General features: G+C 36.5%; 1 protein-coding gene across 1 annotated transcript; it reads right to left on the reverse strand.

Moving 5' to 3' along the window:
* Nucleotides 1-1,181: 1,181 nt before the first annotated feature.
* On the reverse strand, nucleotides 1,182-27,517 carry LOC114286512 (Prolyl oligopeptidase family protein). Its single transcript, XM_082894168.1, has 12 exons — nucleotides 27,095-27,517; nucleotides 26,320-26,483; nucleotides 25,311-25,533; nucleotides 25,071-25,216; nucleotides 24,775-24,980; nucleotides 18,985-19,119; nucleotides 18,237-18,365; nucleotides 8,373-8,794; nucleotides 6,878-7,094; nucleotides 5,589-5,782; nucleotides 2,186-2,539; nucleotides 1,182-1,686 (listed from the first exon to the last, which is right to left on the reverse strand). The coding sequence occupies exons 1-11, from the start codon at nucleotides 27,475-27,477 to the stop codon at nucleotides 2,335-2,337; spliced, it is 2,424 nt and encodes an 807-aa protein (XP_082750294.1). The 5' UTR covers nucleotides 27,478-27,517; the 3' UTR covers nucleotides 1,182-1,686; nucleotides 2,186-2,334.
* Nucleotides 27,518-27,842: the final 325 nt, after the last annotated feature.

The raw sequence follows: 27,842 nt of genomic DNA on the forward strand, positions 1-27,842 counted from the left end.
TGTGCCTTAGATACAGCAGTATCCTCGTTCCCTAATTAGGGACATGCCGTCCAGATAGAAAGAATTTCACGACTGACAATATACATACGGCATTTAATTACTTGCTATTTTCTCTATACAAGGGGCATGCCCTCCATTAGAAGGAATTTCACGACTAACAACATACATACGGATTTTGATTGCTAGTTATTTTCTCTATACAAGCCAAATGTCTACATTTTTAACTCTAGAAGGATTATTCTTTTGTAATTTTACATCTAATGTTTTTGGTAATTTGATCAAGGAGGAAAATGGGTTGAATTTGAAAATGGTTAACAATTATTTACTCTAGTAGCTCAACTATCCTGGAAAATGGGACACGTGGTTGTCCCCTCGCTTGTCCACTTCACATCCTTCCGTTCTACCCTGCTGCCATGCTGAGGAAAATTAGAACTAACCACCAACCACCACTTATATTCTAGGAAGCAAATCAGCCACCTCCTGGTTTACCAAATCAACCTTATCCAATCAATAACCATCCAATATGGGTTGACCCAACTTAAACATGGCTCTTACAAATCGACCTGAATCTGAATCCAGATTCGTGGGCCCCTTTTTGCCATGTGGCAGCCTCCTATTGCCCGTGCCAAATAGGCTACAAAGACCTATGCAGATCATCTTCTCAACTTTGTGATCCATCTTATTCACATAATTGAAGCAAAAAATTCATTTTTGCAGTTTTTGGCTCGCAAGCTAAACATTCAAACTTCATCACAAAAGAGGCGAAGTTTAGATAATTGAATTGTCATGAATAGATGTTTGAAACCTAATAGGTGAGCATAGAGGGGAACAAGTAGGAATACATGCTAGGAGTTGAGCTCAACCATGCAGACAAATGAAGAAAAAGATTAATTATGGATACAATTCTTGGGCAAAGAAATAAATAAACCAAGGTTTTAACGCTGATAACAAATTAAATCCTAAGTTTTTAATTACTTCAATTTAAATCCTAAGGTTTCAATTTGATAACAATTTAAACTATCCCTCCTCCGTTGAAGACACTAACGAAAACGGTTAAATTTGTCAATTTACCTTCCATAATTATACACGCACACTTACATACATCAGATATTTTATATACATAGACACATACATATATTACATACACCATAACCTTTCAGCATTACCATTGCCAAAATCTCTTTCCTCAGAAAGCCATTAATCAAAACCAATCAACAATCATCTTTATCACTAATGGTCAGACAAATCAATAATCTAATCCCATTATATATACTATGTTCCTGCCATTGCCTAAGATTAATCTTCAAGAAGCATACGAAAGAAAGGGGAGATAATTGTTTTCCAAAATTGGTGGTGTGATTATGATGTCGTAGATTCTTGATAAAGGGAATCTAGATTTGGTGTGATTAAGTCAAAGTCGAAATTTACATAAAGGAAAAAACAACAAATAAGCTATTGCCACGTGTATTTTCAAATTCTTTTTCTGTTATAAACGACTTACGAAAGAAGTTCAAAATCTCAAACTTCTCATATCGATCATCAGGCGGTAACAAGAACGTACCATTGTTATGAGTCTCCATATATAGGAGTCCTTGAGATTGCAAGTTTGCTGTGACCACCTTAACCTCAGATGAACAGTGTTGCAAGCCCATAGTTCTCATCCACTATCATGGCCATGGTCCCATTCTGTACATAATAAAACAAAATCAACAGTATAGAGAAAAAGTCAATAAATTATAGCAAATAAACCAAAAGCATAAATCAAGTGCCTCGTGAAAGATAACACGTTCAAAAAACAAAATGGTCTGAAATTTTCAAAAATAATATTTTGAGTTTTCGATTTGTATTTTTATATTTTTATAATGTTTTTTAAATATTTTAATCAATTTTTTTTTTCAACTTTTTAGATCTACTTAATCTTGATATACTTAAAAAGTATAAAATTTGTACAAAAATATTTAAAAATTCATTGAATACAACAAAATATGAAAATATACTAAATTTTTGTATTTTTTTATATTTGGTGAAAAATATTATACTTTTTAAGTGTAACTATATTGGTGTATCTAAAAAATAAAAAATTTGTATAAAATATTAAAAAAAATCACAAAAAAAAATAAACGAAAAATAAAAAAACTCAATTTTCTGAAGAGTGAGTTAAACCAGACAATCTTGGTGCTCAAACCTGATAGACAGCCTCCAGAAATTAACAGAGGAAATAAATGGAATCTCAATTGTCAGAGAGCCAGATGTTCAGTTATCCCCATCAAGGAATGCAAAAGGGAAAATAACCGGAGGATCTTAGAAGTCTCGTGCTTAAATTTACTGCTAAACCTAAAGCATCCCATGATCCAAGCTTCCCATAACTTTCATCAAAAAAGCATATTCGTAAGTTGTTTCCTCGCATTGACCGAAACGGCCTCCTTCACCAAAATGTCCTCCACTCATATTTGTCTTCAGGATGACTGAACGAGAACAGCTTGAACAAGTAATATCTCGTACTTTGGCCACCCATTTGGCAGCTTCCCAAACACCAACTCTGAGAATGAACAGATGCTACCAGTGTAAGTTTGTTGATATGTAAGTATGCAAGCATGTGAATTGTTTGTATGTGTAAAAATTTATGTATTATTGATTGATGTTTATTGTATTACAAGATTTATCAATTACAATTCCTATACAATCTATATATAGAAGAAAATGTGGTAGTAGGTGTAGTGGAGGTGATAGTGGGTTAGGTGAAGTGGAGTGTGTGGTGAAGTGGAGGTAGGTGAAGTGGAGTGTGTAGTGGAGTAGGTGAAGGTAAAGATGGGAAATTCTAACAGCCCCCCGCAAACTCAAGGAGGAGAGAAACTAACCAACTTGAGTTTGGAGAGAGTAACAAAACAAGAAAATACATAAAAATAAAAAAGGATAGGAGACACTGTATGGTCGTGTCAGACCGTTGGTGAAGACACTGTATGGGGTGTCATAACGTTGTAGAGGACACTGTATGGTGGTGTCAGACCGATGTAGAAGACAGTTTATGGGGTCATGTCGGACCGTTGTAGAAGACAGTTTATGGGGTTATGTCGGACCGTTGTAGAAGACAATGTTGTGACAGTTTACGGAGTCTTGCTGGACCCTTGTAGAAACTAACCGGAATCAATGTCGGGACAGTTTACAGAGTCTTGTCGGACCCTTGTAGAAACTAACCGGAATCTATGTCGGGACAGTTTACAGAGTCTTGTCGGACCCTTGAAAAAGTGGCACCCTCAAAAGGTGTGCCCAATTTTGTCAAAATGCGTGCCATCAAAAGGCGTGCCCAATTCATCAAAATATGTGCCATGAAAAGGCGTGCCAGTGTGTCGGGCGGCAAGAGGCGCGCGATGCGCGTGGCTGCCTCGGCTATTTAACCAAGGTTGAGGCGGAGGCTGTGCAAACCAGTCTGAAACCGCCGAAAATCCTTTGAAAAAAAACTCTTCCGTTTCTGAGAAAGAGATTCTGGAACACTCTGTTGCCATTCTGTCACCAACCCTTCCGAACATTACCAGTCTGAAATTGCTATTTCGTTGAAACACTTAGCAACCCAAAAAACATGGCCTCGTCTTCCCGTCCAGCTACCCAGAACCTGCTCACGCTCTTTCCAGAACTGAACGAGCCCACAGGAGAAATAACTGGTGCGGTGTCCAGTGAACCGCAACAAAACACCTCTGGTTTTGCTCCATTGAACTTTCCGATGCGGTCGGTGGAGCAAAAAATGGCGGTGCAGTCGGATGTGGAGGCCAATCAGTATACTCTGAAGGCATGTGTGGAAAGCATGACGGCGGTCACAAACCTGTCGAACCGGCTGCAGAGTAGGACAAATGAGGTGCAGCATTTAAACTCCCAACTGGCTCTGCTCCAACGCATGTATAAGGATGCGCGAGCAGAGATCAGTATGCTAAAGGCAGAAAACAAGGAGCTGAAGCGGAAGGCCACCGTGATGTTCCGATTTGGAGGGCCGCCGTATGCTGCAATGGAGGAGCAGAGGGGAGTGAACGTGCTCGGTGGACTAGGAAGCACGGAGGCAGCACCGTCAAGGACCGCGCAGGACAGAGGCAAGAAGAAGAGACCGGCGGCAGAGTAGAGAAGAAAAATCCCACTGTGGGTGTGGTAGTTTTGTTTTTGTTTGTGTGGGTTTTTTTTTTTTTTTTTTTTTTTGATGTAAAAGTGTGATCGGGGTTGATCCCCTGATATGAATAAAATGACAAGGTTGTGGAATGTTGTTGGTGTTATTTTGTGGTGTTGTTTTGTTTAATAAGAAAAAAAAATAAAAGAAAATAATGGATAAAGAAAATAGAGAAAAATATTTGTGGATGGGTGATAAGAAAAACAGCAGTGTGATTTTTTTTTTTTTTTTTTTTTGGTGGAATATAAAATAAATAATAATAAGAGAATGGAAAACGGGTGATGCTTACTAACAAGGGATAGGGAAAATATATTATAATAAAATATATATATATATATATATATTAAAATAAAAGAAAAGGGTGAAAGAACGTGTATGAAATAAATTAAGAGAAAGGAGAGATATGATTAAAGTGGGTTTGAAAGTGGGAAAAGATGAGAGAGAGGGAGATAGAGTGGGTGCATGATGATGATGTTGGGTCCATGGAGAGAGAGAGAGAGGGATGTCCAAGAAGCTTGTGCTTTTGATAGTTACACATTACCCAAGCTGTATGTGAAGATGCATGTTACTGTCTTACACTTTTGCAGGCTTGGTATTCTTTGTGGGGCACTTGCAACACGTGACATTGAAAATTGTATTCGAAAATGATGACATCTCCAACATGAAACGTCTTGGAAGCAGCCCAGGCCTTGTAATCAATATTCCCAATGATGGTTCAACCAGCGGAGTCCCCAACCTTGTACACTGCTGCCATTGAAACCTTCAAGCCAGCAAACATGGCTATCAACAACAGAGCCATAGCTCTACACCCCACACCCAAATCCATGGCTAAGAGAGAGAGAGCAAATCGGAAAAAAAAAAAAACAGCAGTGACGAGCAGAAAAGCAGCGCCAGAAACGCCAACGACGACGACGAGTAAGAGTACAACCACGGATATGTGAGAGGCGAGGTGAACGGCGATAGAGGCTAGACGATGATGCGGGTGCCGCTGCCGACATAGCGGAGGAGGGGTGTAAGAAAATGTTGAAGAAGTCAAGGTATGTGTAGAAAATAAGCGGAATAGGTTGAGGTCCGGCGGGCGGCCAAGGCGAGGTTGCCGCCCGCCGGTGAAGCGAGAAATACTTAGGTCTTAACCTTGCTCTGATACCATGTAAAAATTTATGTATTATTGATTGATGTTTATTGTATTACAAGATTTATCAATTACAATTCCTATACAATCTATATATAGAAGAAAATGTGGTAGTAGGTGTAGTGGAGGTGATAGTGGGTTAGGTGAAGTGGAGTGTGTGGTGAAGTGGAGGTAGGTGAAGTGGAGTGTGTAGTGGAGTAGGTGAAGGTAAAGATGGGAAATTCTAACAGTATGAATATACATGTAACTGCATGCTGTATGCAAATGTTTCAAGCATAAGCTCAGGCATGAGATATATAGATTTGCCTTGAGTCATGAAATGATGCTGTGACGAGTACTGAAGGACAGCAAACTCCTCCAGGTATATTTTCATACGGAGAATACTGCAAGATAGACTCCAACTGGGATTGTATCTGAGGATTCCCAAATTCTTCATAGTCCAAAATGGTGAGAGGCAAACTGGGATCCAACAATGTATTGCATATATCAAGAAATGGAACCTGGTACAAATATTACAGAAACATGATTATTCCCTTTAACAAAAATCAGTGCTTAAAGTCAAACAAGAAGAGAAGAAAATAACGCTATTTAGCAGGATTAGATACCATCTATGAAGCACCGACACTTCAAAACAAGTATTTTATCTGTGTCGGACACACAAACACTTTGGGGACACATCACATGGCGTGTCCCCTTATTTAATTAATTTATTTTCAGGGGACACACTAGGGACATGTCTTATCTCTCATTTTATTTAGTACTTCTGATGAATGTTGAATGTCGAATGTCTATTATTTTTTTCTTAGATTTAAATGCTTAATAAATTATCCATAAAAAAATACATAACCCCTTAAGCATTAATTTAGAAGTATTTTTTTTATAATATATATTTAGAATTAGAATTAATTTTTGTTAATATTAATTGTTTGTGGATGTAATATTAATCTAGATAGCAAATAAAAATATAAAAAAATATATTTTATTGTCGTGTCTCCGCCATGTCTGTATCCCCATTTTTTTTGAAATCGTCACGTCCCGTGTTTGCATCCATGTCCGTGTCCATGTTCATATCCATATCCGTATCCGCATCCGCAGCCGTAACCGTGTCTGTGCTTCTTAGGATACCATGCTCCCTACTACCAATGCTAAGAGACAAAATAAAATCCCGAGAGAATTGTAATGGCCATATTGATTTTCCTTCCCCAAGGATAATGTAGAGAGAACCCTTTCCAAAATATGTTACACAACTACAAAGCCCATGGGCAAAATATGATTCAATCATAGTTCTTTTACATTTTGGTTTTCCCTTTTCTTTATCTTGACTAGCAAGATTAGGTATCAATATTGGAACTGATAATGATAAATTTGGTTACCTTAGAACATAAGAATCGACAAAGGATAGTTTGAAATTTTTCTTTACAACCATAATAAAACCCCAAAAAGGTATCCTAACTCTTTTTTTACCTCCATCTTTTAACCAAACATGCAGAGAATAAGGATCCAGGTCGCAAAAACCCACATATTCTAGTCCAATCTATAACACCGAATCAGATTTCTGAAAATGAAATAGCAACTACTTTCCAGTAGGAGCTTACCTTCAAAATGGCAGCTCGAAACAATTCTGGATATGTATTGATTGCTGCCCCCACAAGGAGACTTCCTGCACTACATCCAACAGCACCAAGCTTATCTTTGTGAACATAGCCCTCATCAACCAGGTACTTTCCACATGACAAAAAATCATATACAGAGTTCAATTTGTGCATTCCACTGCCAGACTTGTGCCAAGAAGGATCAACGCCGCCGCCACCCCTGCTTGCATAAAAACATGAGAGTGAACCAAAAGTCATATACAGAGTTCATGAACAAGTTTGTTTCAGGCAAAGAAGTATTGAATCTTGATATGGCTAGGCTTTTAGTAAAATAAAAAGTCTGTTAGTCAATATAGGCATGACCTGTACTCTGCAATCTAATAAAAATTACAGTTATTTTTGTGTTAGTGTTGATGAGTGTTGCACATAGCATGAACTAGTCTTGAACCCAGTATTACCTAGAATGTGGATCATTCTGGTATGAGAAATACGAACGGAAACGTGGAACGCCACATGCTCTCTAAAATGTGGCGATATGGGTAGACTTCTGAATTTGACAGCCAATACATTTTAGTGTGTTTTTGTTTAATTAATCATTCAACACAGTTCTCTGAGTATTATGAATTTATGACACATTGTTTTACATTTTGTCAATCCAAAACTCGTCTCCATCTTGGCTTTAGTTCATTATATTTGACTTTTACTCTATCAAGGAGAATTTTTAATGAAAAACATAGAAAAGATTATAGGATCACTTTGGATAGTTAAATTCAACATTTTAGAACGAAAGTGTACCAAAGTTTTGGAACATGCGTTCAAAAACATAAATCGCTAAGGTATTAGCATTCTCTAGTAATACTACTTGCACCCCTTTCTTTAATGGCTTTTTAATGAACTGTCTTTATTTTAAAACCAAATACATGTCCATATAAACATCTAAACACATGCCACGATAGAGGCTCAGCAAGAGGCTCAAGTTTAATCATCACACGTTCCTCAAACAACATGAGTCAATTATGACTGGGATTTCTCTAATCAACTCCCAATTATTTAGGGTTGGCTTTGTTGTTCTACTTTGCATTCCATAAACAATAGCCATTGTTTTTAGTCTTCTCCCTACCCCTACAGCATCTTCAGCAGAAGATCCTATGAAAGATTTATTCATTGGTTGTCACCCTACACTCTCTGGGCTTGTGACTGGCAGTATTATACAGGGAGTTTTTGCATTGAAATTAACATTTCCTGAAAAAGCCTGTAAACAACTAAAAGATGTATGCCCAGTTTAGTCCCCAAAGATGGGAGTCTGGCAGGGGTAGATTGGGTACAGATTTGGCAATATTTGCACAAAGTGGTTGCCTCAGGTTTGAACCCTCCTCAAGGCTATAAATAAACTACCAAATCAAAATCCCATATTGACTGGTTTGACTCTTTTCAATCTTTGTCAATGCACATAGAAAAAATAAATAAAACATAACATAACATCCTTGATATAACTGACCTTACATCAGCAAATGCCACGACCCAACCACGATCCAACAAACTTAGACGATCTGCACACCAACTTTTATCAAGAACTTCCCCATACGCTCCATAGCCTAGTAGAAGCCCAGGAGACTGATCTGTTTGGTGTGTGTTTTTGGAGTACAATATGGTCAGAGGAACACTAACACCATCATGGGAAAGGACTTCCTTTCTTTCACACAAATATGCATCAGAGAAGTCCTTGCATGTCCACATTTCAGTATTCTGGATAAATTTCTCCTTGTCCTTTGAGGTGTCTAGATGCTCATTAACTTCTCTGTCAGAAGTCTGAGAAAATGATCCAGTAGTAGTAGTAGCTGAAACACCTAGTACCTCCTCTTGCTGCACAATTGAGAATGTGCGTCTCGACATGTCATAATCAACAATTACATCAGGCATCTGCAGTTCATAAAAGAAAAGAATTAGAGATCTAGGAGTTGCCTCAATTGGAACACCAATCCCTTTATCTATGTCACTTCTGCAACTGTTGCAGGTCAGAATTAAAGACAATATGCCTCCCAACAAGTGATTAACTTTGTTAACAAGAAATGTGCTTGTACTAGGTGTTTTCAACCTGGTAGTAGTGAAAAATTTACTAGGGTCCAAACGTGTGGTATTTCAAACATTAAAGCTAGTACCTAGAAGTTATATTTTACCTATCAATTTACTGAAAATACTAATGTAAGTTAGCTGAAAAAATGAAAATGAAAAAGAAATAGCAGGTCATACTTGTTGCAGCCTAGCTCAATTGTAGCTTCCATTTTCTGTTAGGGTTTAACTGAAAATGTTGTTACTGAGCGCCTAAGCTACCCCAACATTTATTCAGATTTAGGTTCAACTAATTCTTCGTCAACATATAACATGCAACGTCAATTGAATGAATAGCCCAAGCTCTAAAATAACAAGAAAATTCTTGGGATTGACAAAATCTCACATTGTGGAAAGGAAACATTTTTTTTTTTTTTTGTGACAAATAATCAAACTTTATTAGAAAAGCTTCAAGACGATGCAACGAATACAAAAAGTCAAACCCACAAAGGGCACAGAAACTAACTAATCAAACTATCCACAAAATGTGGAAAGGAAACAAATCACAATCCAAACAGCCCCATCCATATCACAAACTGAAAGAGAACTAGTTTTCACAAGTTACAATGCTTAAAAATACAATTGAATTGAGAAATTTAGATTAATTCAAATATCCTTTTTTAAATTATAAAGGGACAACAAATAAAGGATGAACATCAAAGTCTGTGATTTTGAACCTTGACAACAAGAGGTACCACTTCCCATTAACTAAACCACTTCATGATCTCTGTTTCTGAACCTTGAAAACAGCTGTCTAATTTATACGGACAAGATCATATCATAACAGTTAGGTAGTATTTGGTTCATTCGAATGAAAGTGGAGTGGAATGGAATGACCATTCCCTAGCCTCCCTACGGAATGAGTTACCAATGGTAAATGATAATTGTTAGAATATATGTTAGGATCATTCTATTATTTGTTTCCTTATTTAGATTATATTTTGATTCCTTAATTAGTGCCTTAAGACTTTCTTATTCTATTAGCTGTTATTTCCTTATTCCATTATTTCCTTATTTGTGCCTCCAAGGTTTCCATTATAAGCTACCTATTATCAATATAAAAGGGGGTGATTGTCTGATCATTCTCTAAGTTAGTTTTCTCTCAAATAAACATGGTATCAGAACCAAAACCCTAAACCCCATCACCTACACAGCCACCAACCACCATCAATACACCACCCAACCACCACCCGTCACTACCCAACCTATTCCAGACCCTGTTGGCTCCAGCAAAAGACCTCCAGCTGCTGTTCAAGGCCTGTCAAGCTCTTCTATCTCTTCTCTAAGTGGTCTCAAACCAGCCAACACCCATCCTAGGGTTTTTCGGCTCAAATCGACACCCATCTAGGTATCTTCAGGCTTCTTCCATGGTCTGGTAGGTGCTTTGGACTTCCCTTTGGCCTTCTCCTGTGTGTTTCGAACTCTCTGTGATAACATCTAAGTGTTTCTCCACATCATATGTCCTGATAACAGTCCTTAGTTCATCCTCTTTATTACTACTGTGTTTTTTTCATTGTGGTTGAACCCAAGATTGCTATTTTGATAGAAGTTTCACCTTTTTTTTATCATTTTATTTATTCTTTGGGATGGTAAATGGCCCCATTAATCTAAGTGTTATGCTCCCATAGTCGTTTGTGTTTGAGATTGCTTGCCCAATCCATTCCCTCTTTCCATTATTGTGATTAGTGCTACGTTTTTTGGTTAAGATAGTAGCATAAACATGGCTGACCCATCTAGTGAATCCACTACTTCTCACCCATCTAAAGGGGAGAGTCGCAGTCCAGTTATGACTACTACTTCTGAGAACCTGAACCCTAGCCTCAAAATCACCACCATTTTGTTTAATGGTCAGAATTACCTTGTATGGTCTCAGTGTTTGACACTTTTTCTAAAGAGTAGGGGGAAGATGGGATATGTTGATGGGAGAGTTCAAGCACCAGATATTTTTTATCCTGGATATGATCAAATGGAGATTACCAACTCTTTGATCATGGGGTGGCTCATTCATTCCACGGTACCTGAGATTGGTGAAAGTTATTTATCCATGGAGACTGCCCAGGATGTTTGAGAGGCAGTAGCTGCTACATATTCCTAGAAGGGAAATTTTTCTCAGTCATTTGAGTTGCGCTGGTCTATTGAGCGCTCAGTACAGGGAGAACAAAGAGTTCTTCAATATTACACATTTCTAACTAATGGTTAGAAACGCCTAGATTATCTTCTAGATTACATGCCTGTTTGCACAGTTGTCTCGGTTACCGAAAGTTTCTTGCCGAGGAGAGAGTCTTCAAGTTCCTAGAAGGCCTCAATGTGGAGTTTGGCCCAGTTCAGAATCGTGTCCTTGGCATGGATGTTCTTCCATCTCTTCAGGAGGCCTTTGCTTATGTGCAGAATGAAGAGTCATCATTCTGCTATGTTACCATCGAATTCTACAGACCGCTCAGCATTACTTTCTACACCTTCTCGGGATGGGACTGGTTTGTCACTTCCTTCTTCTCATCCTTCCAGGAAGGATAATTTGTTCTATGATTACTGTCGCCAGTCGAGGCATACCCGTGAGACTTGTTGAAAGCTTCATGGGACTCCATCAGGGGATCGAGGAGATCGCTCTAGTCATAAAGGCGGGCGTTCTAGTCAGTCAAGAGGATGTGGGTCTCACTCTCGTGCTCATCAATCTAGTGCTGTAGAGACGTATGCTATGAAGTATGGACACACCAAATTTCATGCCGTGGCAGTGCTTGACATGGGGACACACTGAGGACACGTACAGGACACGTTGGGTGGCGTGTCCCTTTAATTTAATTTTTTTTTTTTGCAGGGGACACGACGGAGACACGGTGGGGACACGCATGTCCATCAAATCTGGACACAAAGAGCAAAGAGAAGAGTAAAGGTCAAGAGACAAACCTGGACTTCGATCCAGTCGACCTCCATGACTTCAACCACCGTAAGCCAGTCGACTTCGACCACCATAAGCCCTCGACCTTAACCTCCATCTAGTCGACCACCGTAAGTCTCTCTCTCTCTCGCCTTCCCTCTCGCTCGCGTCTCTCGCCCTCTCCCTCTTTCTTGCTCTCGCGTCGCTTGCATCTCTCGCGTCTTGCTCTCTCTTTGCTCTGATTCATATGTATAATATATATAGATATATGTATTTATTTAATATTAATAAAAAAGACATATTATGTGTAATATATATATATATATATTTAATATTAATAAAAAGACATATCTTATATCCTATATAATATATATATAAGATATAATATATACTTATACTTATTAATCAAAAAAAAAAGAGTAGATAAAATAAAATAAAAAAAATTAATAGAAACGTATTTATTTTAAAATATAATAATTAAATAAAATAATTAACTTGTATTAAAATAAAAAAAAATTTAAAAAAAAATTGCCATGTCCTCAGCCGTGTCCGTGTCCCCATTTTTTTTAAAATTGTCGTGTCCTACGTCCGTGTCCGTGTCCGTATGTGTGTTTGTGTCCGTGTATGTGCTTCATAGGACGCATGATTCAACTCCGGTTATACAGACTTCTGATCTGGTCTTTGATATGTCATCTTTGGAGTTTGAAGATACTCTACACAATTTGCTTGATCGTCGGTCTCCTGTTCCTCCAGGTGCATTTTCTGCTTCTTCTTTGTTTGCCCGTTCAGGTAACTTAGCCTCTTCTTTTAGTGCTTTCTTATCCCATAAGGCCTTGCCATGGATTATTGATTCTAATGCCTCAGATCATATGTCTGGGTCTTCTGATCTCTTCTCAGACTATATACCAGCCTCTAGACAAGATAAAGTTAAGATTGCTGATGGTACTATTTCTTCTGTCTCTGGAAAAGGTATAATTCGTGCCACCCCTTCTCTACCTTTGTATTATGTTTTATATGTTCCTAATTTTTCTGTTAACCTATTGTCATTGAGTCGTCTTACTAAAGATTTGAATTGTGGTGCAACTTTTTTCCCTGATTCTTGTCTTTTTCAGGACCTTATCATGAAGAAGACGATTTGCAATGGTAGAACAGAAAATGGTCTCTATATCCCCAATCAGTCTGACCAGTAGGCTTATCATTCCATCCCGTTTCCATCCACCAAGGAAGATTTATGGTTGTGGCATCGACGTGTAGAACATCCATCCTTTTTATTACTTAGACATTTATTTCCTTCTGTTTTTATCAAAATAAAGTCTTTGAGTTTCATTGTGAGTCCTACTAACTTGGCAAACAACATTGAGCCTCTTTTGCTCCTAGTAATAATAAAAGTTCAGTTCTTTTTTTTTTAATTCATTCAAATGTTTGGGGCCCCTATCGTTTCATGTCAATGAAAAGTCATCGATGGTTTGTTACTTTTATAGATGACAGCTCTCGTGCTACTTAGGTGTACCTCATGAAAGAAAAAAGTGAAGCTTTTTCTGTGTTTCAAAACTTTCATAAGATGGTTAGTACCCAATTTGGGGCGGTTGTCAAAATAGTCCGTTCTGATAATGGGCGCGTGTACATTGATTTTGGGTTGGCAAAATATTTTTCCACTCATGGCATTATCCATCAAACATCTTGCACTGACACCCCTCAACAAAATGAGGTTGCCGAGCGCAAGAATCATCATCTCCTTGATATGGCTCGCTTCATATGTTTTTCTATGGGCATACCTCGGGCCTATTGGGCCAAGACTGTTCTCACTGCTGCATATCTCATTAACTGTCTTCTTACACAAGTCTTACAAAAAAGGGCACCTCTTCAAGTTCTCTTAGGTTGTGAGTCTCTGTTTTCCATTCCTACAAAAACCTTTGGCTGCATGTGTTTTGTGCACAATCATTCTCCTTCTCGAGGTAAGTTGGATCCTCGTTCTCTCAAGTGTGTTCTTAGGTTACTCTCCCACTTAAAAGGGATACAAGTATGTGTTATCATCCTCCCTCTCGTAAATGGTTTGTGTCTATGGATGTCACCTTCTTTGAGTCTTAATCTTACTTCTTGTCCCATCCAGTGTCCTAGTCATCTCTTCAGGGGAGTCGTAGAGTGAAAAGAGCCCTATTGCTTCTATTATTCCTAACCTAATACCGCCACCAGTGGTACCTATTATTGCTCCTATTGTTCCTAGCCCAATACCACCTCCAGTGATATCTATTATTAGCGATACAGAATTCGATGTTGCCAAGAACAGAGAAGGGCAAGTCTATGTCAGGGATAAAGAAAGACAGAAAGTTACTTGGATACAAGAGACCATTTCTGATCAATCACTGCCGTCTCCTTCTCTTGATGAAGGTCCAGGTAACCCTAAAACTCCTGATATTACTACCTCTGAGTCTGAGCCTACTGATCTTAATATCCCCATTGTCAAGAGAAAAGGTGTGAGATCTTGTACTCATCATCCTATTTCTAACTTTGTGTCTTATTCTCATTTGTCCTCTTCATATAAAGTCTGTGTCAAAAATTTCCTCTGTAAGCATACCTAATCATTTTCAAGATACTCTTATTATTCCTGAGTGAAAACTGGCCATAGTGGAGAAAATGAAAGCACTTCATAAGAATGGCACTTAGGATTTGACTGAGTTACCTACGGGCAAACGAACTGTGGGATGCAAATGAATGTCTACTGTGAAGCACAAGGCAGATGGTTCAATTGAGCAGTATAAGACTCGACTTGTGGCAAAGGATTTTACTTAGCCCTATGGAATGGACTACCAAGAGACATTTGCTCCTGTTGCAAAAATGAATTCAGCCAAAGTACTTCTTTCTCTGGCAACTAATCTGGACTGGCCACTTCATCAGTTTGATGTAAAAAATGCTTTCCTGCATGGTGACCTAGAAAAGGAGATGTATATGGACATTCTTCCCAACTTTGAAACTCTTCAAACTAAGGGTAAGGTATGTTGACTTTAGAAGTCATTATATGATCTCAAACAGCCCCCTAAGGCTTGGTTTGAGTGATTCACTCAAGCGATGCTAAAATATGACTTCAAACAGAGTCAGGCTGATCATACTCTATCTGTTAAACATTTCTCTCATGGTAAGACTACAGCTCTCATTATATATGTGGATGACATAGTACTTACAAGAGATGATGCTAAGGAAATCCCTTTGTTGAAGAAATATTTGGCCAGTGAGTTTGAAATCAAAGACTTGGGAAACCTAAAGTACTTTCTGGGGATTGAAGTGGCTAGGTCCAAAGATGGAATTTCCATCTGTCAGAGAAAATATATCATTGACTTGTTGAAGGAAACAGGAATGCTTGGAAGTAAAACCTTTGACACACCACTGGAACCTAATCAGAAACTTTGTGATGATAGTGGGGGAGCAACCTTTGATGGGGGGAGTTATTAGAGACTGGTGGGTCTGCTTATTTACTTAGCCTATTCTCGTCCTGATATTGTTATTGTCGTTAGTGTGGTTATCCAATTTATGTCTACTCCTCATAAAATACACTTGGTGACAATTACGAGAATTTTGAAATACTCAAAATCTTCTCCTAGAAAAGGTCTTTATTTTTCCAAATATGATCATCTTACTGTGGAAGCTACGAATGCTGATTGGGTAGGATCAGTAACTGATATGAGGTCCACCTCAGGGTATTGTACTTTTGTTGGAGGCAATTTAGTTACTTACAGAATGTGGTTGCCAGGTCTAGTGCAGAAGCTGAGTTTAGAGCTATGGCACAAGGTGTGTGTGAGCTCTTGTGGATCAAGTTGTTATTTCATGATTTGGGAATTGACCAGAAAGACTCCATGCGGCTATATTGTGATAATAAAGTTGCCATCAACATAGCTCACAATCCTGTTCAACATGACAGGACAAAACATGTTGAGATTGATCATCATTTCATCAAAGAGAAGTTCACTAGTGGCACAATATGTACTCCATTTGTGAAGTCTGGTGAACAACTTGCAGATATTCTCACCAAGGGAGTTGGCGGTAAACCATTTCATGATATTCTTTGCAAGTTGGGCATGAGAGATATCTTTGCACCAGCTTGAGGGGAAGTGCTAGAATATATGTTAGGATCATTCTGTTATTTGTTTCCTTATTTAGATTATACTTTGATTCTTTAATTAGTGCCTTAGGACTTTCTTATTCTATTAGTTGTTATTTCCTTATTTGTGCCTCCAAGGTTTCCATTGTAAGCTACCTATTATCAATATAAAAGGGAGTGATTATTAATCATTCTCTGAGTTAGTTTTCTCTCAAATAAACAACAATTCTATTTGCAATGCATTTTCTATCGTGTTTTTAGTTTCCATACCCATTCCACCTTCATTCCAGTTTATTAATTTGCATTATTATGATATATCAATTTGTTAGTCTTTCACCAAGATCAAAGTATACCATGGCAATATGAACTAATAAGTTCTGGGCAAAGCTCAATCAATGTGGACAAGACCATGCAGAATTAACCTCTGTGTGTGTGCGCGCACGCACGTATGTTATGTATATATATGTGTACTGTTGTGCTTATGACTCTATCATTCTTTGTTTAAAAACTCAAGCAAGCCAAATACTGCATCGGAAGTTAGTTAGAACTAGACAAAGTTTCATAATTTTTGAAAAATTAAAATGCTAATTAACTTTATCACCACGAAAGACAACTTCAATATTAAGTTACCACAAATGTTTTTAGTTTTCAGATTGGTTCTTTTACCTGGACACCTTAACCACAAATGTACCGAAGTCTATTTATACTATTTCATGAACACAATCTGAACCAAATGCCACTAGAACTATTCCACAAACCAAGTCTGAACCAAATGCCACTAGAACAAGCCCAACCAAACCAAGAGTGGTTTAATCCATTGGTTCTTGGGTTCAACGGCAACTCCAGGAATTTATGGGGATGGGGTCACTTGATTTCGTAATGATTGCTGAGTTCTACAAATTTTATGAGGAAAAAAAATAAATAAACTAACTAAAATTTGAACTTCTCCAACTTTAAGTAGAATAAACTTGAGGAAATTACCAAAAAAAAAAAAATTCTTGTAGCAAAAAAATTCCTAAATTTTTTATTTTTTCAATTTAAACCCTAAAATTTTAATTTGTTTTTAATCTAAATCATCAATCTACCTATTTTTGTTAAGTAAAAGTGAACAGAAAAATAGTATTTTAGTCATTAAACTCGAAGAAAAATGATATTTTAGACATTTTATGTATACTTATATTAAGTTTAATGATTAAAACATCATTTTCCCATAAGTTTTACTTAACAAAAAAGAGACATGTCTTAGTTTGAAAACAAATCAAAAGGTTATGGTTTAAAGTGAAAAAATTAAAAATTCAAGTTTTATTTTGTTAGTCAAACCTTAGTGTGTCTCTTCTTCTTTTTTTCTTTTTTTTTCTTTTTTTTTTCGAATAAACTTTTAATAAAGTCTTCATTAAAATAAAATAAAACTAAATAAACTTTTATAATTGCATTCGACAAGGTGCCATTTTTTGAAATCATTGCATGATGAATGGTTGGATGTGGGTTTGTCCATAAAAGAAATGTGTAAGAGAGGGATTTTGGGTTCCTAAAAGTTTTGACTTGTAATGACTGGGTCTGTATTTTATTTTTTTGTTGGGATCAATTGGTTATTAACCAAAACTTCTAAGGTAAAAAAAATAATTCAAAGCTTGTTGCAGGCTGTGGGTGAATGGGACCCCATCGCTTGCCCTGTGTCATTGCCCCTGGTTGGGTTGCACTTGTTAGATAGCTTAATACACGTTGTTGGGGTACATTTCCTAATAGTTTAGGCTTTTGGGAAAACTAGTGTCTTAACATGGTATCAGAACTCAGGCTGAGCGACATCCTGGGTTCAAGTCTCTCCGTTGGGATTTCATATTCCTTCCCCGTTTGGTTTCTTCTTCTCTGTTTGTTTTTTTTTTTTTTTTTTTTTTTTTTTTGCTTCTCCTTATGTTTGGTTCTTTGTTTGTCTCTCCATGTGCAAAACAAAGTTGCACGTGAGCGAGGGTTTTAGATAGTTTGATATACATTGTTGGATCCATTTCCTAATAGCTTAGATTTTTGGGAAAACTGGTAACTTTACATCACCAAACCTGATTGCACCCCTTTTAACATAGGTTATTAAGGTGACCAACATAACTAAAACAAAAATGACTGTTGAAAGAAGAAGGCGTCACATATTCCTACTGCAAATTTGGCATTGAATATCCAGGTTCGGCTTGTTACAGCACACACACACACACACACAGGCCAAAGCATTAAAGCTACAGTGTGTTAAATATTCAGAAAATTGTTTTCATTGTTAAATAGATTAGAAGTAATACCACTGGAGATGAAAGCACAACACGGTATACTGAGCTCATGAAGTCATGATTTGAACCTGGAGTGAATGTACACAAATTTGATGGCAGAGGAAAAAACCAAGGAGCAAGATCGTCAACCTCCAAACATTTCTGCAAAACAGGTCAAAAAGAATTACAAATGAAGAACAAATTCTCTCTCTCACACAACAACCACACATGTGTGCAACTGGGAATTGAACTCTGCACATATCCTACGGAGGTGGCAGAAGACAGCATTCATGATGCAAACTAGCTCAAAAATAGAGGAAACAGAAGCAGATATAGGACCTCGTAATTAGAAATGCATAATCTCCTCAAATGAATAATTTATGGCAGCAGTATGTAGAAGTAGCTGGCTATGATATTTTCATGAGAACAGGAACAGTGGAATATATTGTTTCATATTTATAATAATAACCTTCCAAAGCAAATAGAGAAGAATGCCTTCATACTGACATTATTATATCTGTACATTGTCACCACTCAATAATAATTTTTCTTCCCGTCTCTTTTTATGTTTTAGCTTTGAAATCATGATCAATATCAAGCCACTAAGAATAGAATTGCTCTCTTTGCACTACAATTTCAAATGGCTACACGCATTCCACTCAATCTTCATTTAAATTTGCCTTTCTATCTGTTTTGTACAAGTAATCTTTAATATTAACAATATATTGTTTTGATTCACTTATTGAAACGTGAGAATGAAACAAAGTAGAGATTTCAATACCTTGCAATCGACTTCTATAGGCATATTGATGGAACATATCAGAGAGGAGTCCTTTTTGTGAAGATAAAGCACCAGATGTCCATTGAAAATGTCCATGTCTCGTAAGCTGCTATCTTCACTTGGTAAAATGATAGTCTAATATGAAAAACAATAGTAATAAAAAATATATATGATAATAATAATCATGTTGAAAATATATATACTAGTATATTATACAGGTTGGATTGAAGATAAAATTTCATCACCAAAAACAAAGCAACATAACAAGCTAACTACATTCTTTATTTTCCAAAAAAGAAAATCAAGAGTTTGCACTTCATAAAAGAGAAACATTTTACTTGATCCATGGGGTATATTGCCAACTCAAATAACCACACTCCTTATATCTAGAACATCCACCCAAGATAGGCATTCTCACGACATTAGACATATTGCCTTAGTTCCAACTTCCAACTAACTACAGTTAGACACAACAATCCTTGCAATTTAACTTCATCCGATGCCTTCACATTTCCCATCAATCGTTTTTGTCCATTGAAGTCTGTCACTTGATTTTAACCGTTGATTTTCATGTCTTTGACACAGCCTTGAACTAGGCTCCTTTCCAGCAACCTAAATTTGAAGAAAAATGTATGCAACCTGCTAAAGGCTATTACAAACAAGGTTGCTCATGTGACAAATATGCAATCATTGCAAACTTTCAAAAAGCCTTCATTCTTGATTATTCAACACATCCACCAATCCAAACTTGAATTCTGAAATACAAGGATTGTTTGCAAATGGAGTTATCATGCCTACCATTTCCTAATTTGATAACAGCTCAAGGAAGATTATAATCAAACAGTTTCAAACTTACAAATCATATATGCCAAAGAAATAATTGAAAACTAACCTGCCAATGTAAGTAATCCAATCAGCTTGCCAAAAAAAAGGACCCAAGCACTAAAACCTTCCACGAAACTGGAAACTATCTTACATGTGTTGCAATAGATTAATAATTAGCAAACCCCCTCCCCCAAATTATTTTCCTTTTTACTAATTTAAGAATTAATTCTCTACAATCTCGAGTGGGAACTCTACAATTACTTCAAATGTAACACCCCAAATGATGCATGTGCCATGACCACATCCATATCCATCTTTGAATACAATGAGCCCTATTAGCTATCTCATTACATAAAATACTTAAAGTAACGCTTTGAAATGAATAGTTAGGAAGATTTGAACATGTGAATTTCCTTGTTAACCAGTAAGAGTTAGGAAGTAGTCACCTCTTGAACTTCGTAAGAAAGTATGTACCACACCGAAAACATTTCTAGGTAACATGATCGAATACTTTCCCTAATTTAATTACCTTATAATGCTCTAGAGATAGAAATATGAATTGCTAAGATGAAACCTTAGATGATGAATGCAATTGGTACAGAATTTAGAAGGAATACATTATACATGTGTTAAAACTAGAAGACTTAAAAGCTAGAACACATTTGGTTAAGGAACTTTAAGTGTAGAAATTTTAATGAATACTTGAGAGTTTGGGGATCACTTTGAACTTGAAATTCAAATATGTAAATGTTTTAGAAACCTTAATTGAGGAGCTTGATAGTCTAAGTCTAATGAGTAGAGTCTTTCAGACATTCTGTCAAAAATTAAGCAGGATTAATTAGACCTCATTAATGTAGCAGTCTGGAATGTAGGGGACCGCTCAAGCCGTGAAGTGAGGCAGCCAGCATCTCTCTCTGCAGGTCTGAGATTCTGAGTGAGGGGGTTTTCCGCTCGAACGAAGGAGTAACTGCTCAAGTAGACTTTCCTCTCACACCGCTCGAGTGGTCTATTCGGGATCTGTCGATTTAAAAGTCACTTTTGGCCCGATTTTCTTCACTTTTTCAGATCTTTTCTCTCTTCTCTCTCTTTTTAGCCATTTTTGAGCTCCAATTCCATTAAACCTTGGGTTTCATATCTTTAGAGTGAGAATCTCATCCTAATTCCTTATACCAAAATGTAAAGCATAGCAAGGGTTTCCTTTTAATCTAAGCGAATCGTGTTTTCGTCGAAGTTGGATTTTCAGGTCTTCTCCTCTTCTTGCTTGAGGTGGGATTTCTTTACTTCTTTTCAATACCTCTCTATAGATAGATGTGCGGTACTTTCTATTGCATGAAAACATGAGTTCGATGTGAGATTTTTCAGAAGGCATGTAGGAGAAGTTAGGATTTTGAACTCAATATGTTCGAGTTTATGGTTTATAGTTGATAATGGAGATTTTGGGACAAATGGAATGGAACATATCAAAGAGATTTAATATAAAAAGCCCTAATTTTGGTTATCTAATGAATTTGAGATAAATTGTTGTTTTAAATAGTTGTTGGATTGTATTGATTAAAGTGAACTAAAAAGGTAAGATGGGTGGATAATAAAATCAAATGGTTATTATGAATTGATTCATACTATGTTATGGAAAAAGGGAGAGTTAAATGAATTTTTGTTAATTTTGATTATGTCACAAACATTGATGATATGGAAATGTAGAAGTGCCTTGATGATCACATTGTGTTGTTAAAAGAAATATTGTTGCTTTCATCTTGTAGGGGTTTTGTCCTTGGCCATCAATGGAGGATGGTATTGATCGTTATAGAATACGTTAAATGTGTAATGTGATGTCAATTTAATTTTATAATTGAAATGATGGAGTATATGATGAGATGGTGGATTGAAGTTCTTGAAAGAGCGTCCGTTTCTCTCCGGCTTGTGACCTGTAAAGCGTGGCACATTGACAGAGGTTCAGCTTTCCTTCCGGAGTAACACCCGGTAAAGCATGTGGAGAGTATTGGGCTATATGGAGGTTCCGCTTTTCTTCCAGCTAGTGACCGGTAAAGCGTGGCACTTTGAGATACGTGCCAGATTTCCTTCCGAAGTAGCGCCCAGTAAACTGTTTTAGAATGGCTTGACGAAGCCGGTTGTTAATTATGCAATATTTGTGTTTAGTTATAAGTTTATGCGGATATGTGTGACATGGTAGATTGTGTTAGAGATATAAATGTGTGTGATATTGGAATAATTGTGTAGTAAATGAGAGATTATGGTTGTCTGTATGATAGGTGTTGGTAGGTTCCATTGGTGCCGCATGAATTATAAAAGTTGGCAGGTCATAGTATAATTATCGTGTCAGGGTTAAAAGTTAGAATGAGTGTATGATTGATTGATTGATTTAAAAACCTTTTTCCCAAAATAAAGGAGTTTTGAAGAATTTCTCTTGAGTCGTAATTTTGATGATATGAAAAGATAACAAATGAGTTTTCCTTCAAATGTCAAATGAGATTTTAGAGAAGAAATTATATATTTATGTATGTTTAAGTTTGGATATAAAAGGGCAGATTATCTATTTAGTTATCACCAAATTGCATTCATGATCACATATATCTATAAATCTTATTGTTTTAAATTAATGTAAATCCCTAATGGACCTTGTGTTCATCCCAATTGTTAAACCATTTTCAGGTGCGGAGTTGGACGTATCGTCGAGACTCAAGAAGATTGTTTTATCGTGTATTATGATTTGTTTATTGTGAGTTAGAAGTCAATGTATTGCAAAGGGGATTATATTCTTGTTATTGTAATTATTTTTATTATGAGATTTTCAATGCAAGCCTAAGGGCATGCGTTGTAATTATTGTGTGAATAGTCTATCATAGCACTTATGTGCACTTATGCCAGAGAAGACATTAATTATTTCATCCAACATATTTTGCTTCTATAATTATATTATGGGAATGGACTTTAATAATAGAATTTGATAATGTATTCGGTCAATAAAATTTAGGGCGTTACAATTGAGATTAATTAGACTAATGATGATTAAGGACTAATTGAGGGATTAGGATAACACTTCATCCTTGAGAGACAAGTGTCCCACTTCTTGATTAAATAAAATATATATATATACAAACAAAGATAGGGCTTAATTTTAGGGGGACAAGTGTCCTCCCTTATATAATAATATGAAATTGAGAAAACGAAGAGAGAGAGAGAGTTGCTGGAATTCTCTGAAAATCCTTAGAAGAGAGAGAAGAAGAAGAAGAAGAAGAAGAAGAAGAAGAAGAAGAAGAAGAAGAAACCATGGAAAGGGCTTCAATCCTTGGACCAAAAATTCAATAAGAATCACCAGAAAGTAAGGTTTTCAACGTCTTTCACATGATATATATTAACCAACAAACAAATGATTTGGGTTGAGCTTGAATAAAGATTTAATGGAAAAGATGGAAGGAAAATGAATTAGAAGCTAGGGTAAAGGAAATTTGGGTAAAATCCACCATTTTGCATGATTTAATCCTAAGTTTTTGTGTGGAATTCTTAAACCATGTAATATTATTCTTACACCTTTGTAAAAATAACAAGTTAGGAAAGGAATTGGCTTAAAATGATTAAGACAAAAGTGAGCAGCTGCTATTAATTCGACCATATTTCTTTTTACAGTTGGAATTTGGATGAGACCACCACCATTAGAAACTAGACTTCCGGGACTTAAATTTGGACTCAAGAATCGCCGAAAATTGAGTTTGGATGAGGGAGATAAGACCATTTGAAGTCAGACCATGAAGGTTGCCACGCCAGTGACCACACATGCGGCCAACACAAAATTCAGCGCTGCATAAGCTCCGCATGTGCGGCCAATAGAGCATTTGGGCCGTTTTGTTTCCTTTTCACCTTTTTGACTTACAAGGCCTCGTTTTGCTTAATTGGAATATGAAATTAACTTAAATGAGACTTGGAAACTGACTAGAAAGAGTGTAGTCAAAGAAATGAATTGAACCTAAGCTAGCACACACTTGGATTAGAACCGAAAAGAGAAGTATTATATTGCCTTAGACCGTATTTCATTGAATGCTTGTATTGTACTTGTGTAGGTTGAATATTTCAAAGTTATGTTCAAACTTATGTTTTGGAAAATCAAACTATGATATCTTTGATATACACTGAAATGTTTCATCATGAATGGATATCCTATGTTTTTCTGAAAACTATATACATATGGCATCCTCGGATTAGTCCTACTCATTTGGAGACCGTAAGCATGCCAATGACCGTCAATTGAGATCTCCTCCGCCACCTGTAGGTAGGCTTGTTTAATCGGTATCCAGGCCAATTAACCTGATTCATTTTGATTAAAGTTCATGAAATGATACGCTTTGAACCGTATGGAATTTTTATATGAATAAGCTATTGTTTTGGAAAAAGTTATTGAATGGGCTTTGGCTCACCCCCTCTCTCTTATATGTCTGTAGGTGAAAGAGACAAGTCATGGAAGGTTTTGCTTCTTAAAGTTATATGTAAATGTTTGTGAGAAGAAATTTGTGAGAAGAAAAATTGTACTTAGCTTTGGAAGAAATGCTATTTTGAAAAGTTGTACTCCTTGTAAAAGAATTAAATAATGTAATCAAGAATGATGAATGTTTCATTTCATATAGTTATGCACTACTCTGAATGAATGTTTCAAATGGACTCAATTAAAGAAATTAATGGCTTTCACAACTTAAAATGAAAATTTGCCCCAACTATCACAAGAGTCCAATTAGTTTTGTTTAGTTAGGCCTTCGGCAGTCTACAATTACAGGCCAGTCACTTCACTATCCTGTTTAGGTCAGGATGGGGTCGTGACATCAAAGACTTTACGCACATGTTTTACATTCTACAGTGTTATATGAATCTTGACAGTGATATTTACATGACAATGCTTGGCAAAGTATAGAAAATTCCGTCTTGATGTATACATACACAGAAGAAAATAAAATTTACCTGCCAATTACCGAAGTGTGTGTCTTTAACTTGGCATCTACCCAAGTAATAATTTTCATTTGGGGACTCCTTATCCTCACTCAAAGAAGCATTGGTTAGAACATAGAAAAAACCAGAGTGATGTTCCAAGAAGTACTGTACACCAGGGACACGCTTACATAAGCTTCGTAATCCACCTTGCATATTGATTGCATCTATGGCATAAACCTGTATGAAACCACCAAGATATAAATATGCAAGGAGTTAAAATATTTACACGCACATTAAGAAACAAAAATAATACAGATAAGTTCCTTCCTCAGATGAAGTTCTTGAGTTAGAATTCACAGTTATGAACTTGCCGTCCTTTGTGCTTGTGATGTCCACACAGAAGCTGGAATCATTTTCTGTAAATATTGGAACATCAACGACAGAATCTGATCCCAGATTTGTGCATAGCACCCTGGTTAACTAACAAATACGTGAGAAAATACCCAGAATGAAAAGTCCAATCTAAAATAATAAGAATAAAAATAAAAAAGAGTTAGAGACTTTGCCTGTAGGGTCGTTGGTTCTCGTCCGATACTGTATAAAACAATGTACGACCATCTCGAGCCCATTCCAAGCTAACAACCCCATCAACCCTTAATTTTGGAAGAATATACATCGTTCTAAGGTCTTTCACTTGAAGTATGAACTTTTCACCACCAGTTATATCAAGTGTGTATGCAAAGAGGTTGTGGTCTGGTGACACACGACATGTGCCCACATGAACATACCCTAGGACAGTCAAAAAAATATACGAATTTTGAATATAATTTACAAATTAATATTTAGAAAGAAATTGGCATGTGGATATCAAAAGGATGGCAATGATTTAATTTACTAAATATATTCCTGATCCACAAGCATGGAAATGATTCCAAATCAAGAGTTTGAGACCAACATAAAGAACACAAACACAAAGATGTAATCAATCAATATGCTTAAATGATATGCGACACGTGCCCTCATGAAAATTCCCTAGGGCAGTAAAAAAAAAATTATAAGAATTTTGAACACAATTTACAAATTAGCATTTAGAAAGAAATTGGCATGTGGATATCAAAAGAATACTAATCTAAAATTTAATTTACTAAAATACATTAATGATCCACAAGCATGGCAAAGATACGAAAATAAGAGTTTGAGACCTACATGAAGAACACAAACACAAAGATGTAATCAATATGCTTAATGTTGGCTTTAATGTTTACATCTGACTACACAGAATTTTGTTAAATAAAATATGGCAAGTCAAGAACACATGTTTTATGCTAAGTTGGACTCAACAGAGATAACTGAAAATAATAATAATCAAGGAATTCATGCCCATATTATCAATCAATTGAATGTCAAGTTTCACACCAATTTGTATTACCCTATTACTGTACTACATATACAAAAAAGGCACCTAGGCTTCCTGTACTAAAATATACATAAGAAGCAAGACTGCCAATGTACATACAAAACCTGCAAACAAGAAATAATTCTTCTTGCAAATAAGAATGTAAGAAGGAAACTTACCATACTGTTCTGCAATTTCATTCCAATCAAGTAAAATTTCCTCCCTCCCAAATCCTCCTCTCACATAATTGACAACAGTCTCCACCCAACCTTTGTTTTCGGTTGCTAACCTCCTACATAGAACCGGGTATTCCTTACCCACTGGAATGTATTGGTAGTACAACCTGTTCAACCGAAGAAACAACCAATTTATATATAACACCACTATCAATGCATGAAAAGTGTTTTCAAATTAGTGATAAGTATCTTGTAGTCTTCATTTCTTTTTTTCTTTTTTGTCTTTTTCTTGTACCCCAAGGACACTTTTTAGCAAGACCCTTTTACAAAAGATAGGTATATGCATATCTACATATACATAAGGGCATCTCCAACCTTTACCCAAATCTCGACTCCAACTTAAATTTGAGTAAAACGCCACTAAAATCCCCTCCACTCCTTTATTCAAACCTCCAATAAAATATAAACACACGTGTTCCAAATTTTCATTTACTTCAACTCCTAGCATCGACTCAAAGCTTGACACTTGTAAGCAGGTGGATGAGTATTAGGCCATCTCCAACCCTCAATTTATACTTTTACTCAAAATAAGCACAATTGAATTGCACCACAGGCTAATCTTCATATTTATAGTACACATATATGTATATAAACAAACACAATCACAACTCATCAACTAATCTAGAAAGCAAAGCAATAAAAGAAATTATATATACATAGATATATAGAAGCAGAAATATGAAATGGGGTTTTGAAGGAAGGAAGGAAATGAACAGACCAGGGTCCCCAACGTTGAGGGGGAGTGGAAACCTGGGGTGGCATTCGGGTTGTGATCTCGGAAAATAGAGTGTGCTGTAGTTTGAGGGTATCAGCCATGAAAGCTTGAGCATATGAGTTTTCTTGGTTGAGGTAATCAATGAAATGAGGATCGTTGGTGTTGCGCATCCAATGGTAGGGGTCTTCCAAAGTCCTCCCATGGACTGAGACTGATAAAGGGACTTTCTTTGGGGAAGACGGAGGAGGAGGAGTCACTGTCACTGAGATGGGTTGTCCTCTTCTTCTGCGGCACAGGGAAGAGAAGAAAGAGCAAGAGCGGAGAGTGAAGGACAATAAACTCCACTTTCTAATTGACCTGCCGCCGCTCACCACGCCCAAACCCATGGCTACGTCCAATCCAACCTCACCTTCCACCCTGTTTTATAGCTCACTGCAGCAGTGGCATTTCTGTTAATGATCATATTTTTGTTATGAAAAATGTTTCATGAATGATTTAGATTTGTGTAAATCTTGTGAGGGTGGAATCTTAATCACTGCTATTTTCTTATTTTCATTTTTATTGAAGGATCGTGTAACATATCATTTTATTAAGGAAATTTCTGTTTGTTTATAAAATATTTGCTCAAATGTTTATTTTTAATTAGAAATGGAAAGTTTTAATGGATTCAGAAATCAAAATTGATTAATTTAATAAGTTAATTAAAATATTTAAAATTATATGACAAGTTTGATTAAAATTTGATTTAGAT

Source organism: Camellia sinensis, chromosome 11 (genome assembly GCF_055761805.1).
Source record: "Camellia sinensis isolate YWXY chromosome 11, ASM5576180v1, whole genome shotgun sequence".
In the NCBI taxonomy this organism is placed as follows: domain Eukaryota; kingdom Viridiplantae; phylum Streptophyta; class Magnoliopsida; order Ericales; family Theaceae; genus Camellia; species Camellia sinensis.